Source organism: Trypanosoma brucei, chromosome 3 (assembly GCF_000002445.2).
Source record: "Trypanosoma brucei brucei TREU927 chromosome 3, complete sequence".
Lineage (NCBI taxonomy): Eukaryota > Euglenozoa > Kinetoplastea > Trypanosomatida > Trypanosomatidae > Trypanosoma > Trypanosoma brucei.
Genome location: NC_007276.1, coordinates 1,231,586 through 1,248,736, shown reverse-complemented (window position 1 = coordinate 1,248,736; position 17,151 = coordinate 1,231,586). Strand labels below are relative to the sequence as shown.

General features: G+C 48.7%; 6 protein-coding genes and 3 non-coding genes across 9 annotated transcripts, besides 4 other annotated features; 8 read left to right on the top strand and 1 right to left on the bottom strand.

The window, feature by feature from the left end:
* Positions 1–17,151: part of a sequence feature (sequence corresponds to BAC RPCI93-26J7) that runs on past both edges of the window.
* Positions 245–297: a microsatellite.
* Tb927.3.4450 (hypothetical protein, conserved) lies at positions 376–984 on the top strand (the record flags this gene model as incomplete). Its single annotated transcript, XM_838944.1, has 1 exon — positions 376–984. The coding sequence occupies one exon, from the start codon at positions 376–378 to the stop codon at positions 982–984; it is 609 nt and encodes a 202-aa protein (XP_844037.1).
* Positions 1,868–2,908, top strand: Tb927.3.4440 (hypothetical protein, conserved; the record flags this gene model as incomplete). Its single annotated transcript, XM_838943.1, has 1 exon — positions 1,868–2,908. The coding sequence occupies one exon, from the start codon at positions 1,868–1,870 to the stop codon at positions 2,906–2,908; it is 1,041 nt and encodes a 346-aa protein (XP_844036.1).
* Positions 3,456–5,282, top strand: Tb927.3.4430 (hypothetical protein, conserved; the record flags this gene model as incomplete). The annotated part of the gene is made up of 1 exon (XM_838942.1): positions 3,456–5,282. The coding sequence occupies one exon, from the start codon at positions 3,456–3,458 to the stop codon at positions 5,280–5,282; it is 1,827 nt and encodes a 608-aa protein (XP_844035.1).
* Positions 5,561–6,892, top strand: Tb927.3.4420 (hypothetical protein, conserved; the record flags this gene model as incomplete). Its single annotated transcript, XM_838941.1, has 1 exon — positions 5,561–6,892. One exon carries the CDS (start codon positions 5,561–5,563, stop codon positions 6,890–6,892), a length of 1,332 nt encoding a protein of 443 aa, XP_844034.1.
* On the top strand, positions 7,250–7,912 carry Tb927.3.4410 (hypothetical protein, conserved; the record flags this gene model as incomplete). Its single annotated transcript, XM_838940.1, has 1 exon — positions 7,250–7,912. One exon carries the CDS (start codon positions 7,250–7,252, stop codon positions 7,910–7,912), a length of 663 nt encoding a protein of 220 aa, XP_844033.1.
* Positions 7,948–7,970: a microsatellite.
* Tb927.3.4400 (hypothetical protein, conserved) lies at positions 8,179–9,261 on the top strand (the record flags this gene model as incomplete). The annotated part of the gene is made up of 1 exon (XM_838939.1): positions 8,179–9,261. The coding sequence occupies one exon, from the start codon at positions 8,179–8,181 to the stop codon at positions 9,259–9,261; it is 1,083 nt and encodes a 360-aa protein (XP_844032.1).
* Positions 14,706–14,786, top strand: Tb927.3.4399. Its single transcript has one exon. It is a non-coding gene; the product is annotated as a tRNA-Ser (tRNA).
* Tb927.3.4396 lies at positions 14,846–14,927 on the top strand. The gene has a single exon. It is a non-coding gene; the product is annotated as a tRNA-Leu (tRNA).
* Tb927.3.4393 lies at positions 15,133–15,213 on the bottom strand. Its single transcript has one exon. It is a non-coding gene; the product is annotated as a tRNA-Ser (tRNA).
* Positions 16,331–16,539: a mobile genetic element.

Here is a 17,151-nt window from a genome sequence, read left to right as displayed (position 1 = left end):
GCATGGATGTCTCATTGTAACTTGTTGCTTCACATATGTTGCTGGTGTTTTTGCGTTACTTTAAATATGCAAATTCTCTCCTTCTTCTCACTTTAGAGCCGTACCGTGTTGCAGTGGAACTCATCACCGCATCGCCCTCCATCTCCCTTCGCTCCCCTTCTTCACGCACGCCCGTTGTACCACTCACGGAATTGAATAAGTGTTTTAACCTCTTTTTTGTTTTTTTTTCGGGGGGAGGGGGTCGAACCACAGCAACAACAGTAATAATAATAATAACAACAACAAAAGCAACAATAATATAAAACTAAAGACGCCAAGTTTGTTAGTTTCGTCCGTTTTAGGGAAACGCATATTTAATGTGAAGACGTTTAACGAATGCGGTGCTCTCCCCAATATAACGAAGCGAACCCACCACCAACTTCCCAGCTAACCCGCTTAAAATATACACCGGTTGAGCTTACCGAAACAATCGTTAACTGCCAGGCGATCCCCATGTCACCGGTTCTGCTCCGCATGAAATGTGTGGTGACAAATGTATCGCCCGATTCACTTCTGCTTCCGGATCTCCTGCATTCACGCCCTCGGAAAACTATTAAGGTGGAGACACGTGTAAGTGATGACATGGAGGTTCCACTCTTTTATGGCGCTGTGTGTGGAATATACACGGGCCCCAATGGAAAGGAAGTGGCAGCGAAGCAGTGGTTTGTAGATTTGGCAAGGATATGCACACAAGGCAACGCGATGCTGAGGGACAAAAAGACGGGGGTGTTGTTCCCAACCCAGCCGCTCGTCACGCAGCGGAAACGATGTCGAGAGCGTGAAGGCGTCTCTCGGAATGATAAAGCAAATGATGGTTGTAACGACGGTAGTGCTAACATGTGTTCTGAGACGTCACGGTCTAGACGAATAGTTGTGCTTCACAATCCGCTGCACCGTTATCAATTGGTTGCGTTGAGAACGGAAGAAATAAGTCGCAATTCGTAATATCTTCTTCCGTGCTGTTGTTGGGATGGTAGCAGCAGCTGGCGGTGGTGGTGTCTTTTTTCTCTTCTCTTTTTGTTTTTGTTTTTGTCTAATCACAGGATGGGCAAGACATACGTTTGGGTGAGATTACTAAACACATGTGGTGACTGGAAAAAGGGGGGAAAGATGCGTACAAATATATATATATATGAAAAAAAGGTGAAGTGGAGTGAAGAAAAGGCTGTGTTAGGAGGACTGAGGAAATATACACATTATTATGGTGAAACAAATATAAAAGAAAAAGATAAAAGAAGACCGTGAGACAGAAGAAGCCTTGGATGATACTGTATCCTCAGTGAGAAGTAAGGGAGTTCCACGACAAAAGTTGTTGGTGTTCTATAAACATGGCTAAAGGTCTCTTCTACTTTCTTTTCGTTTTTGGTTTTGTGTCCATTCAAGGACGTTGCCGTTCACGTTAAGTGCGTTTAAATGAACAGGTGTTTGTGAGGGTCATTTTCCGACACAAACAGGTAAAAAAAAACAAATAGAAAGTTTGAAACATCGCCCCTTTATCCGAGAAACTTCTGCGCATACGCACCACAACTGGTAAACGTCACCCATTGATAGTGTAAGTAGTGTGAAAAAGAAAAGAAAGAACCGGGACTTTCGAAGTGCTTCTGTTTCTCCTTATTACTTTTGTTGGTTTTGTTACTGGTTTTTTTTTTTTTGCCTCCACCTTTTTTTTAAAAAAACTATTGGGAGGGAGGGTTCGTCATAAACCCAACCCTCCAGTAGTAGGTAAAAGGAAGCAATTTGTTGTCCTGATATCGCTTTCCTTTTTGGAGCTGTACACTCAAACACTCGTAGGATTGATTCTGAACTGGAGGTGGAGGTGGAAAAGTAAATGATAGAGAAATGGAAGGATAACCCACTCTTTCGACTACTTGCTTTTCTGGATGTCGTTGGCCTTCAGCGTTTTTCCCACGCAAATGACTTAAAAAGTGACGGCACCTTCATAAACCCCGATCGGACGGTTGGTGCCGGGACTGTGATGCACAACATCCTGCGCAGCGGCCTCCACGCATTACGCGCCAACATCACACGTCTCTTCGCTGATGAAAAGGAGCGGGAGCAGTTGCTTCTATTGGTGGGGGATCCCAATGAAACTCCCACCGTATTTGGTGAAGGGGTTCTAAAGCCTCCGTCACTGCAGGAATTTGACGAAGTTGTTGACAGCGCTTTACCGGTGTGGGCTCGGTTGCGTTTGCAGGAGGCCGTCGCACTCAACACGGATGGCAACGAAAAGGTTAGCAGCGGCAGTGTGAAAATATCCGAGCAGTTTCTTATCGACGCCATCGATGGATGGATGAATGGCAGAAGCCATAAAGAAAATGACGCCCTCGTGGTGGCGTGCGGTGTTAAACCTGAGGTGCTGGAGGCGGCACGCGGTAGGGCTGCTGAGCTCCCCAATGCAGTAGAGGATTTCATCATCGATGTTGTTTTTCCACCTTCATATGGTAATGAAGCAAAAGAGAGTGACATGGTGGATTGGCTCATAGCTTCATATGAGCAGTGCTGCGAGGCAGTCAACGCTGAAGAAGAAGAGGATACTGAGAGAGATCAAGAAAATGAAAACAACGAGGAGGTACTGCTAACAAGCGAGAACGTCGCTACGTTTATGCTTGAAAATCCATCTGTCATCCCCAAAGCGATCGTGCGGGAATTACGGCGGAAGTTGTACGATCCGGAAATTACCGAGTTCGAACTGCGAAACCACTACCTCGCGTCTGAACTTGTTGCGTTCGCCAAGGGAGAGTTGGGTCTTAAGAAGGGGCTGAACAGGACGAATTGCGTCAAGGCAATTTTGGAACACCATAGCACATCTAAGAAAAAAACATCTCCAAAGAAAACTGGACCGCAGAAAAGAGGAAGGGCCAAACGGTAACGTCCGCGCACGGTTACAAACGCCACGGCAGTTGGCAGGTTCAGTGGCACCACTTATCGCATTTCAATATCCGTCACTTCGGAATCCGTTATTATTGGAGTTGTTGGTGTTGCTGTTGACCCACGGTTGTTTCCCCTCCCCCCTTTACTTTGATTTTTCTAATTTGCAGCCTCATTTCAGTTTCCACAGCGACAATGCCAAGGCGTCGACGACAACATCGCAACAAAAGTATAACACAATTGTTGTGTATGAAGGTAATGCATCGGGTGAAAATAGTCCGCAATGGTTTTTACATGTGGACTGGCTCGAACACATTAATAGAAAATTTTTTAAATTAAATCAGACTATTTAAAGAAAAAATGACGTTTTTGTTATTCTGGAATATGGGTGCTTAGTGAGCTACAATCTGCAGAGCAGTGTTGCACGGAAATTCATATGAACCTTCGTTAGACTGGGATCACACACACACACACCGCTTCACGTCTATATCTGTTTGTCTGTTTTTCGGGAAAGGGTAACGCAGTTCCGCCGCCGATGCTTATTTAAAATGCAACGGTTAGTTAGTGCACTCTCCCGGTGTATTCAAGGGCGAGCAGTGACAACACTTGTGCCGACAGCAACGGAGGGAGTCGACACTTTGGAAGCCAGCTTGCGCTCGTTGTCAAAATCCAGCGGCCTCATCGACATTAAACAGTTGGGAAAGTTGATGAGAAAACTCATTCAGTGCTCTGACTCTCGCAAGGCACGACTTTGCAAAGAAGCCTGTCGAATGGCCCACGCTGCGGGGTTGCATGCGGAGTGTGCGGAAATGTTTTTTAGCTGCCGCAAGATGGGCCCTGTCACTCTAAATGACCTTGTTATTAATGCTGCCGCATGCACGTTGGATCCGGAGTACTTACAAAAGTGCCTATCTAATAGTGACGGTACATCTCTCACTCGGGGCCTGGCATCCCATGAAGCAGTCATCGTTCTTCGTATATTCTGGCAGAGTACAAGGTGTTTCGTGTGCATCGAACGTAGCCGTAAGGAATGGAGTGAGGACAGGGGGGAACGAGGTGCGGCAAAGCAGCGCGAGACAGTTCTCGGGCGCTACCGTGCGGTTTCGGAGGAAGCATTTCGCCTCCTTAAGCTCCCAGATGACGTTCTGTTTAGCGATTGGTGGGCAAGGGTCAAACGGCTCGTGTTGTACCACCAGAAAGACAAGGGGGAAGCTGCGGTTTACGAGCAGTTCTTTTCCTGTTGGGAGAATTACCATGGCGAGGAATTTCTGAAGTGGGTAGAGCCACCCTGCCTAGTGGCGATGCTGCGCTCGTGTGTGAAGGGTGAACGCTGGGACTTGGCGGGCCGCTATGTGAATGTTTCCCGTGACTGCCTACTTTCCAGAGCGAACCATCCTGATGACACCCTTTTGCAGCATTGTCTAACGTACTTCAGTTCATCGTCGTTTAGTAAGGCGGGGGTTGTATGGTTTGGGCGCATCCGCGAAGCGTTGGTGGGGTATATTCCCTCGGCGATGGTAATACACAGTGCAGCAAGACTTGCTGGTGACGCGGGGGATGGGGAACTTGCCGTGTGGTGCCTGCAAGCGCTTCTTAGTGAACGCCAGCCCTCTTCGCCATCACCACATAGTATCTTCCCGTGTCTTGTGGCCCTGGCAAAGTGTCGAGTGAAGGACTTCAAAAAGGTGCTCCGCACGCTAGAGGAGTCTGGTCACGTGAAACAGACAGGAGAGGAGTATTTGTATCTTGATTTGTTGTATAGCCGGCACAATTTGTTCCTTGGGGAAGAACTTGTCCAACGTGTGGAAAAACATCTTACCCATGTCGACGGATGTCTAAGCCGCGCCGGTTTCTCCGTAAGAAATGCGACATTGTTCCTTCGTATCGTGCAGGAAATGGAGCACGTCAGCTTCTTTAAATATTACATGGTGTTGAAAAGGGAACTTCAAGCCGACGCGTCCGACTACGCGAGAGCTCAGTGGTTATCTATTGCGCTTAAATGGGTTCTGACGCAACCCACACTGAAAAACAGCGACTACGAAACTCTCATGATGGAGGCGCGCGCACTCCTCAACGATGGCAAAACAACTGGTGCAGGTCCGCCACTAGTCGGATACTCGCTAAACTCGAAGATTACCTCCCGTCTTGCTGCCATCCATCAGTTGCAGGGGAAGGAAGCACCCCGTGGGCTCGTGGATGAGGCTACTGTGGTTGCGCCAATCATGCGCTTCACACGGCAGCGCCACCGCCTTCCCCGGTCCCAACCGCCATGGATAGAGGCAGTCAAACCCCCGAGGCAAAGGGAACTTTGGCAGGTGAGGCGCACCCTCGAGGCCCTCGCACAACGGGAATGGAGGGAACGTGTTCAGCGCTAGTTAGTTACCACGTCACCTCCAGTCAGCCGAAAGGAATGTGTTGCTCACCGGAGCACATGCCAACGCATACTCAATCCATTTCATTCTAATCTGTAGTTTCACACCCTCTGCAAACCCAATGGCACACACCTTCACCACGGGTCACTCTATCCGTCCTTTTTATCTAATTTGGTTTCTCTTTTTCCCTGGCTCGTTTGTTTCGACGGCATGGGTGAGGAAAATAGCTTTTTCCGTTCCCCCCTCGTTTGTTTACAGTCATCACTCGCTGAGGCGGCGAGATGAGTATCTTTTACAACTTCCTCCCCGCTAAGCCAGAAACGACGTCCCCAAGTTCACTATCGAAGCTGACGCCAGACGAAGTTCCCTCGCTTCCGCTTGTCTCGCATTACGTGTACGCGCTCCTTTCATTACATGTCTACGGCATCGCTGACGCGCCTCCGCTGCCTAAACCCTGGAACCTCCACCTGACGGCCGCGGAATTGGGGCTAGACAAAGATGGCTACTTCGCTGCTTCATATATAAATGAAGAACTGCGTCACTGTATCATCGCTCACCGTGGAACGGCTGATGCGTTGAGCTTGCGCTCGGGGGTTTGGTATTACTTCAACGAAAGGACTATCTTGTTTAGCCTGGCCCAACAATTTTCCAAGCAGGTGCGGATCCATTTGAGTGCTACAAAGGGGGAAGGTGAAGGGGAGTGGTTCATTAGTTATACCGGTCATAGCCTCGGTGCCGTACTTGCCGCATGTCGTGCGGTAGAAGACCGAGCGCCTGCCATCACGTTTGAGTCACCGGGGTGCAAACTATTCATTGAAAATACCCTGTACCAGCATAAGGCTGATGACGGGGACATCATAACCTACCTCCGGGAGCCAAACCCGATCAACACGCTTCGGCCGCATTGTGGCTACATTGTGCAACTGCATCCCATTCAAGACGATGCAGTCGCGGCGCAGGCGGGAGCGGCGGTGGCATCCAAACCGCGTTTGGCGGCCATATTTAATGCTCAGGAGGCTGTACGTGGATTGTTTCAACGGGCAGCGGGAATACCTGACATTCAGCACTATCTGGGAAAAATTGAACCACTCATACGGGAGATGGTGGAACACACGCAGCAAGCGCACTCCATGAGCTCAGTCCTCAGGCACTTTAAAGAGAATGAAGAACCATTAGCGTACGCGGTGCTGCGTTGGCCAGAAAACGCACTGCAGTTCATGGAGTTTTACAACGCAAAAAAGGTTTTGGAGGTTCGTGAGAACACGCAGCAAAACCTCGTAGCTGCGTATGAGTCGTTGATCCGCACCATGTACGTTGTAGTGGAGCATCCGAAGAATAGTCTGCCGCTAAGGTATCTCAGCAAAGATGCACTTAAGTTGCTCCGATTGTGGTCGAGGGAATCCCCCTCAAAGCTGGCACGTATGCCATTTACAGAGATGGATCACAAGGTGCTCAATACCATAATCATAGAAGACGGCTGTATGCGCACTTCCGTTCTTACTGCGTTCCAGGCCAAACAGTATATTTCTCTTGTTGTTTTCAAGCCCGAGATCCGCCAAGTACTCGACAGACTGCTTTTGGATCCCCTCCTGGAAAATGCGAGCAAAATGTGATACGAATTGATTCAGCCTTGCGAGGTGGTGGAGGGGGCGGTGCGAATGGCACAGGACGCAACAACAGACGTACATGCGGGCCTTATGTTACAGTTGACAGCTAAACCTCCCCCTTCACGTGTTTTCCATCTCACTCACCTCCACTAACCTCCTCAGCAGCGCCTATCGTGCCGAGGAGGTGAAAAAAAAAGTTGACCGTTACTATCTATCACCTCCCACTCCTTATTGGCACTGTGTTGTGTGTTGCGTTTTTGCTTTCCCCCCCCCCCTTGGGGATGACGACACCATAATGTAGTGTTGGTAGAAAGTGAGTGGAAGTCAGTCGGTTAGTGGAAAAGAAAGGAAAGGGAAGCGGAAATGTCTTATAGTGACATTCAGAGCCTCGCCCAGCTTCTAGACAGAAACCACGGTTTTAAACGCCCTGACGGCCAATCCGTTGGCTACAGTTTGCAGGAAACGGCGCCGACGGCCGTCGTGAACCATGGCGACAGCGCCGCCGCTCCAAACCCATCGAATATCCCCCTTCCCGCGACGGTAATCGATCAGCAGTTATGCCTCCCAATCCCTTCAGAAAGTCGGGAAGCAAAAAGAATTCAGGCAAAACAGCATCAAGCTCGAAGGCCTAAGGGTTACGCAATCTGGACAGATGACGAACTCAACGAAGTTCATCAGTTCCGAAAGGATACTACAACAAAACCTAGGGATGGTGTTGAGGAACCCGAATACACCATTCTTCACCAAGAAAAGGTCACGGCGGAGGACTTGTATTTGGGCATGGATTTCACCAGAACGGGTTCATCCGGCCTGCTTGTGAAAGTTACGATGCCGAAACAGGCCCGTATTGCTGATGTAGCTATTGAAGTCGATCCATATGAATTTAGGCTTTCCTCTACAAAGTATTTTCTTCGCGCCGCACTGCCACAGAAGGTGTTTGCGGGCAAGGCATATGTTAGGTGGAATGTGGAAAACAAAACACTCGAAGCATGTCTCTACGTGGACGATTCCGATAGGCTGGTTTGAGTGTACATGATTTCTATCACTGGGAGAGGTGTGGAAAAAATAAAAATAAAAATAAAAAGGATAGACGGGATTATAGATGCAGGATGGAGGGACCGGACAACAAGCAGAGTTCCCATGGTGACTCTACTAGTGGTGGTGTGTAAAAAGTTGATATCGTCTCGACTTGCTGGTGTTTTCTTCACCTCATGCTCTCCCACATCTCTTTTACATTACTTTTGTTATTTTTGGAAAGCATAACAAGACGATTGTCCGACGCAGTGCGAGCGATGGACTACACTGACATATATTTGCGGCCACGAAAGAAGGAAAGTGTATCTCCTCAAGAGCCCTTAAGGTCGGCACAGGTGGACTCAGCCGCCGAGTCACGAGTGGAGTGGATGTTGAAGGGCGCCTTCTCTGTTCAGCAGTTGCTTGATCGAGTAGAGGAGCTCTCCGCCCGCGTGTGTATGTTCGATGAAAAAATGGTGAACCTTACGAAGTTGGTGAAACTAGCCCAAGGAATCCAAGAGGAAAAGGAGGCCGACATCAGGTTTCAGCAGCAGGAGCTGCTGTCGCGGTTAAAACGGTTAGAGCAGGCCTGTGCAAGGTTAGAGGATATGGAAACATTCAAACAATTCATCATTTCCAAGGTACAGGAAACATTAGAAGATGCCCACCAAGCATTTTTGAGTGATCTGGCGAAGATCCGAGCCGACGGAGAAGAGCAAGCGGCACGAACGAAACAACGCATAGAAAACACAGTGAGTGACGTGAGAAGAGATGTGGAGGAGCGGATCGCATCCCTGTGGGGCGAGGCGGAGCAGAAGGACTTGTCAAGGCAAGAGGCGCAAGATACCCTTCGTGAAAAATTACGGCTCGTGGAAAGCTCTTTAAGGGATTTGGAGATGTCAGTAGGACGGGATTATTCACGGGTTCCACCGCTTCAAGAAAAAATTGACGGTATTACCCAGTCGCTCAGTTCGCTGGAGCAAAAGGTTGACAAGACTGCGGGCACCGTGGTGACTTTAGGTAACGAGGCGAAGCAGGCGCGGGCATTGCTCATGGAAGAAATAGAAACGACAAGACAGTGGGTTACTCGAAACCTTCAGCGTGTAAAACAACACGTGGAGGTAATATCTTCAGATGTCGAGCAACTACATAATGGTCGGGCCGACCTTAGCGCACGCATCAGTCGTATAAGCTGCCAGGCGGACATGGAATGCAAGAAACTCAGGTCCCAGTTGTCGCAGAAAGCCCTGGTGGCCGACGCGCTTGACAACCTTGTGCAGAAGGAGTTCTACAAGGTGGAGGATGTCGCTTTGCGACATCAATCACTCAGGACGGAGGTAGGGGCAGTGAAGGACGTATGACCCATTGGATATCCTGCGCGAACGCGAAACACCAGCAACTCAAATGGAGAGGCAGCCTCTGAGTGGTCGCATTTTCCTACTTAAAATTCACCCACAGCATCCACCCAATCACTGTAACATTTAAAATCATCTAGCCACTACCACTCCCACCGCCGCATTATCAGGGCTGCGGCAACGCTCAAACTTACTTCATCCGAAAAGTAGCATGGCAGATATCTCATCTTTTCTCCCTTTCTAAATGAAAAAATGCTCAAACGCCACAAGTTCAGCAGTTTCTGAAATGCCCCTCACGCAATATTGGAATAAGCCGCTGACAATGCAGCCGCCCTCTTTGTGTGCGCAACGGCACCGGCCCAGTGCGTCGCACACTGCTAGTTCGAAGCCGGGCGGTTTAAACGCGACCCGGAGGCGTTTCCAGGCTCTTACTGCTGATGCCACAAGCGACTCACAGCGATAATTCGCATCATCTGAAATGCCAAAAATTCGACCTGCAATTTCCTGGGGAAAGGGAAAAGTTACTTGAACCTCAGTAAAAGGTAGGAGGAGGAGGAGGAGTTGCCACAAAATTCTCAGTCCCACTACACAGCCCCCGGTTACGTGCGGGGCGCCCCTATTCGCGACCGTGCTGTTGGCTTTCCAGTGAGTTCGCCGGAACTACCCGGAGGGAGGCACGCTTTGGCAAGGACCTCTCATATTTTTTTTGGCCATAGACATTGGGTACCGCTTCCCTTCGCCATTCCTTTTCAACTTTTCCGCCACTGCGGTGGCAATCCCCGTCTACCACGCCGAGCACTGTTTTGAAGTGAGGTTGCCCTCGTTGGGTTTTCGCTCCATTTCATAATTTTTCTTTGTCCGACAGTGTGAAAACGTTGACCTGATGGTTGGTTCTACGCCTTTGGTTAATTTCGCCCTGTGTTTCCACGTCCATCATAGCATCCCTTCCTTTACTTTCGCAGGACCTATTTTTAGAGTTAATCGTGGGGACAGTAAGTTGGCGAGTGCCGCCAATGTCCTTCCGCTCTTTAACCGTTTCCCCAAATGCCAATAAATGCTCTGGGTCCTCCTTCCGTTGCCACACCTTTTGCTCAGCAACTGCGCGTTAGTTTGCTTGTTCCATGGAAATAATATGTCCTTACTTCCTCAGCCCCCGGTGATATTACAGCTGCAGCCGTCCCTTTATCGGCAATGGCCTGGTGACAATTATTTCTTGCGTGTTTTGTAACCTCGGTGGGAATTCCTGATTGGTTGAGTTGATGGCTGCTGTTTCTGTGTTTCTTGCCTTAAATGTTTTTCCTCTCCATCACTCTGTGTCTTTCCTTTGATTAGACTTTTCACCTTATGTTTCTCCGCTACTTTTCCGCTTACATTGTCACATAACGTCATTCCATTTAGAAGATTTTCAGCTCTTTGCTCAAGAAGTGTTGCGCCAGTGTATCTGTTTTTGGTGTTGTCGTCTGTGTTTCCATTCTTACCGGAGACAATAGCGTAACCTCCTTTATATTCCTATTTTCTTTGGGTCACGCTCGAGCCATTCTTTACCCCGTGCACCTGTGTTTGTTGGCAAGCTATTCAATCGTTCTTATTCTGCGAGTAGTGTGTGGTGAAAGTACAAAAAAAATGACTTTATCAGCATTCATGCACATCCCTACTTAGAATATGATTCTATTGCTGTCGCTAATTCAGTTCAATTTCGAGTTCCAGTTTAATACCCAGCACCCTCCGTATGTGGCCACGCCCAGCTGTGAGGACCAGTTACGCCTTCGAGGCTTTATTGCGGCCTTCCCAGAGTTGGCTCTCCTCAGTTTCCCTTCCAAATGCCCCTGGACGAGGCAGCCTGCTTCGCCTGGCTGTGTGTATGGAGCTAACTCCCGACTGCTCCAGTTCATATCGGCACCGGTCATCAATGCGCTAACTGTTGGGCGGAGCGAATCCGGCGCTCGCCTTGTGGCCGCTTCCGCTTTTTAGGGATATGTTGGCAGAAATGTGACTTATAGCCCCTGCCCGGCATCGATTTAGCCGATGCTCTTTCATACCTCCCTGTACATCGCGGGGCCCAAAGCATACCGTCGCTACCCGTTTCAAGTATTGGTTCTGTCTTCATTTTCAGGGCCGTGCAATTTCTATGGTCTTCTGTTAATATTTCATTTTTGTATTCCGCTTCTTTGGGCACACGTAATCCTCGCAAAATTCAGAAATTGACGTCGTAACTGTGAAGTTGCTTTGCCAAAGCGAATCTTTTCGGCTGTGGGAGCTCCCTAGCTCCCCATTGCGATCCATGTGGGATTGTGTCCGGGTTATTTTTGTAGAGCGTGCTTGATGACTGTGCTGGCCTACAGACCACCGAAAAGGTGCCCTCACGATTGCAGAAGGGTAAGGTGATGTTCCTTTTCATCCCCGAGAACCGATGACTTTGATGCCTGCTCCCCCCGGAGGCCGACAATCATCTGCCGGCCCCAATCACTAAGGAACAGAATTGATGAACACGCTCGGTTTTCCCTCTCATCTGGAATATGGGCCCTGACATTACTATGGAGTGTGCAACGTAATAGGGGGTGAGTGGTAGCTCAGCGACTTGACTGCTTGGAAGGGCAGAAACGCATACGCCAGTAAAGGTTTCGACCATGGACGGCCACCACCAACTTCATTTCCGAAGCGGCAAAAGCAATCAAACTGGGGGAAAGCCATTTTCTTGAATCGTAGCGACGTTTCTAAACTTAGAGATGATACTTGATTCAGTTGAGCACAGTCATGGAGGACTTGACCAGCACATCGGAGACACAAAGGAGGCAACTGTGCCAGAATCTTATAACCTTTCAAATTTTCCAGATTTCCTTTTATAACTTAACAAAAAAAAATAAAACAACGTAGGTTAGTAGTTTCACCACGCACCTAGTCCATGCCAGCACTTCTCTGTGTTGAGAAAACAAATTTTTTAGCAGACACGCACGCACAAGTGCCAGGTTGCACCACTGAAGCGACACAATACCCGTGAAACCGACACGAACGAAGGCAGTGAGTCGATGTTTAGAAGACTTGTCAAATTTCACAACCTATATGAGAGTGGAGATCACAATGAAGTTTCAATGGGTTTCAACAGATGTTAGGAAAATTACAACGGCGTTCAACTACAGTGGTCCAGCAAAAACGAGAACGTAGGAAAAATGAGGATGGAGGGAAGATATACTCCAGAAAAGCAGCGGAATAAACGAGAGTACCAACAAACTTGCAACTGCAGAACGCCAATTATATAAGTTAATTTATGAAGGAGAAAAGGCGAGACTAGCCAGAGAAAATAAAAAAAGAGAAAAACTAGCTGGACGAGAATATTCAAAGGCACCAAAAATAGGGAAAGAGGCTGCAGAAGACTCCAAACATATTGACTGGAGCAATATTTAGAGAAAGTAAAACAAAGTGTGCCGAGATCAACTTTTTTTACAAGCGGAAAATGCGGCGAAAAGGGCCAAATAAAAGCTTTGACTAGACAGACTTACGCAGTGCGCACCGCAGTTCGTATTTTCTCACGTGGATCGCAGCAACCGCATACATTTGGTATAGTAGAGCAGATAAAACCAGTACTCCGGGAAATGAAACACAAGACGCTGGAACATCATGAGTCAAAGTGCTGGTGGCTTGTAAGACGCCAACGGCGCCCAACACGACCATAAGTACGGTGACATTCAAATCGGTGGGAAGTCCGCGGCTTCATCCGCACGAGTAATCGTGGCCGGTGCTCTTGGTGTGGCAACTTCATCCCAGGGGGTGGGGCGTCCATAGTACTTGAGCATTTTGGACACGCAGCAAAGGATCATTTAAGCTCATTACAACGGTTCAACTACAGCCGTCACTTCGGCACGGGAACAGAGAGCATCCCAAGGTAAAATGACCCTAAGCACGCTGCAGGCAACCCACGCAGCGCACGTAGAAGTCAACAAGGTTCAGTAAAGACTGAAGAGGCAATCCAACTGTTGGGACACACATCGACAGAAATTCACGCACATGCGGCGCCCGGACCGAAGAAATAATCGAGGGGAACCATGCAGATGTTTCCACAAAAAAATGTGACTTTCAGAGCGATAAGCGAAAACACAAAGGCGCGCAGAAGAAACCGGTGCGAATCCCGTGGAAAACAATGCGTATTTCAAAATCTACATGCTGGGGGCTGTTGTTCAGAATGGGCTGGTGAAGGTGGCAAGTTTCCCTATGACAGATTCATTTACCAACTTTTCCCGGAAAAAACAGTTCAATACACACCTAACATTGCTGGTAATAAATTTTTTGAAACGATGAAACTTTCGACCCGTGTACTTGACCCCTTGAACATTAAGTATCCACATAACCAAGTTTGGAACGTTTTTTTTTTTGATGTCGTGAAATAATGGAGGTGAACGGGCATCTCACAGGAAAGTAAACGCCGATTACTCCCCACAGCGGAGACTCTAGAGACGGCTTCAACGCTGTTGTGCCAACACGGTTGACGCTAGTAGGTTTTTAGGAACATAAAAACGCCTATCTGCACGGCTCCGTGGACATTAATATGTGGAATTCTTATGTTCCCCACCGTGGGAAAGTCATGGAGGCCCAATCGGTGATTCACCTGCTCTATTCAGAGGCAGCTGCTGTTCACACAGCCAATTTTCTTGAATATGGCCTTCCCCATAGCCTGAAGAATGCAGTAACTTGAGCGGGTGAGTCTCTAACACGAGAAAAAAGCTCACAAAAAATCAGTACATAGGGCGTGTTCTCCCTACATTCATTAATTTTACTATCCACTTTTTCTCCACAATCCGCAGGCACGTTACTGTTCCGAGAGGCCCGAGGCGTACAAACCTTGTGGACACTTGGGACACACGAGCCACAAACGGAAACTGTTGATAGTGAAGCTCAAGAGCACTGAGTTAGTGGTGTTAAATTGAAGAAAATTTTCCGACTCTTCCATCTTCTTTAACTCCAAAACAAAGCACCGAAAGATGTGCACTTGTAATGGTACTGTGATGATCCAATGTCCTTTCCATTTGCCATGGCCACCGCGCCGACTCGTGAGACGCTCCACCACATAACTGAGTGACTACAACAAGCTCATGTGCGGCTTTACCTCATTTTTATAGTCTCATAGTGCTGTTCTGTGGCGCGTAGTGTCCCCCACCCTTCTTATCCGATGGTGGCCCGCCCATCAACGACTGGCACTGCAACTTGACGCCGTGACTTTAAGCCCTACAAATTTCTGCGTCCACATCCCACAGTTATATTGTTCAGAGAGGACTTCCAGGAAAACTCCGGCGCAGCTTTATCGGCTCATACGACAAGTGACTGGCGGCCGTCCGTTGGAGGACGGCAAACCACCACCAACCGCTTCACACTCCGCATCGCACAGAAACGCACAAAAAAATCACGGCATCGATCGCTTGTGCAAGGGTAACGCATTTGAGAGGTGGTGGCGAGGCGGTGTCACCATACCCAAGTGGTTACGGGGACTGACTCGAAATCAGTTGCGATCTCGCGCGCAGGTTCGAATCCTGCTGGTGACGGTTTTTGGCATTGCATAAATAAAAAAAGTGTCTAAAACAAATCTGTTGTGGCCGTCGATGGCAAGATGGCCGAGTGGTCTAAGGCGGGAGACTCAAGTTCTCTTCTATTCGTAGGCGTGGGTTCAAACCCCACTCTTGTCACTTTTTCGCACCCAAATCGGCTGATTGTTTTCACCCTTCGGAGCGGTGTTGCCCAACGCTGTCCGTCCTCCGCGGCGTCTCTGTGTTGCTTGGTGGTCACAACTGGCCTGTGGTGCGCGTACCGTTTCCCAATTCCCAATCGCTGTTGTTACGGAAAAAAGTTGACTGGACAAAAGCAGCGGAACACGGGGAATTGACGAAAAAACGTCACCAGCAGGATTCGAACCTGCGCGCGAGATCGCAACTGATTTCTAGTCAGTCCCCGTAACCACTTGGGTATGGTGACACGTGCGCCGACCTCTTTACTAAATTTACTAAAATTTGACGTACTTATATTTATGTATGCTACACGACGCCGGCCGAAGGCTCTGAGAAAAGCGCTTTATGGAAAAAACGACAGATGACCGGGGAACCGAACCCCTTAACCATGACTTCAGGCAACTGCTCTAAATCAACAACCGCTCCGGAGAGAAAAATTAACCTCGTGACAAAGTTCTTGTTATTTAAATTTTTGATTTGTGTTGCTTCAAAAGAGACGGGTCAGCAGCGCCGGGGCTGGCGTCCGAATGCGTGGCGTCGGTTCCTGTTTTCGTTCCGCTGCCGTCGGGTTTGAGGCCTTTACTTAGTTGACGTTGCCGTCTCCCCAACAGCTGGCGCCGCGAGAAGAGGTTTGCGCGTGGAGGCGTTTCCGCGTAAGTTTCGTTTTTGGCGCACTGGTATCGGAACGAGAAAGGTCCTTCGAAGGACAGAGTGACATCCCGCATAAGCCTTTGACGTACCTGTTCGAACTTTGCACCCGCATCCTTCAAACAAAGAAAAAAGTTGCGCATGCCGTGAAAAAGAGCTTCCTTGTGCAAGGTTATATTTGTTGCCCAGATCGCTCTCTGGAACTACCACGTTTTTGTCCCTGTGTGGGGGAAGTGGTACGTGTTGACCATTTTCATTCCACTAGGCCACCCGATCTCCGCAATGAAGGCGCTCTTTTCACAAACGGTGAGATTACGTCCAAGAGCACGGGCCCCACAGAGATTCCCGATTTCTTCACACTCAGAGTTTCCAGCCGTCGGCAACGAGTACACAACCAAAAATAACGAGTGTAAATTGCGGTATGTGCGGAAACTGCGCGGATGCTTAGGCTTTCGCCTAAAGGCTAGAGTGCATAATATTGAAGGAAACGAACGCACGGAAGAAACATGTAGATAAAACACGCTTTTATCACTCGCACAATGCACACAACAATCAACGAGCACAGACAATTCCACCATCGCCAACACTGTTCATCACTGAGTTTTCCTCTTAAGCTTGTTGTTAAACACTTTTTTTCAATATTCTTTCCATCGCAGTGCTGAAACGGTTGCGGAAAAATAGACGCACAGCTTTTTCAAGGAAAACACCATCCGTTCTGCCGCTGATGGCACACTGGCACACACCCAGGGACCGACAAATGAAAAGCGGTGTCCCAGCAAGACGCTGCTGATCCCTGTGCTGTATGATGCCGCAGCCGGGCAGAGCAGTGTTACCCTGGAGAAGAACGCTGCTGGCTCTTGGCTTAACCCGATGAGATGGTGTACTGGACCCTAGACCCATGATGAGGTGGCCGGCATCGCGAGGGAATTTTCCGCCCATCAACACCAATCTTAGCCTCCCTCATCATGATCGCAAAGCCTGTTCTTTCACAGTCCCGGATAAACCGGTCATTAACACAACTACACGCCTCAAATGGAAAGGCGCTCCCAGAGTGATATTTTTCAAGTGAAGGACGAAGAACAAAGACCACTGGGTGAGCTAATGTGGGTAATAGCCCCCAGCGAACGCAGTGTTCTTGAAAACAGAATAAAGAGGCACTATGGGCGTATGCTCTGCGTGACCTTGAAATTGTGCCCATCCTCACGCGGAAAATAGGTTGGGAGCCGTTGCTAGGGATGCGGAACTCAGAACGCCTGTGGCATCAGAGCGCACTCCATTTTGGGGAGGCGAAAGTTATGGCACCAACGATGGGCATTTGTATAACAGAAAGAAAACTCAACAGCGGTGTGTTTGATCAACCTTCAGAGATCTGTGGAGTAAAACTACATTTTTTTTTTGCAGATTTCCTCCCTGACGTTCGAGGGAACCTGCATCCGCCGCCGAGGGTGACTCAAGGGCTGATTCCCCAGAAAGGTGGCCGGCTTTTGTTAGGGTTCGGGTGATCCAACTGGTAGGAATGGATCTCCTCCAATATATT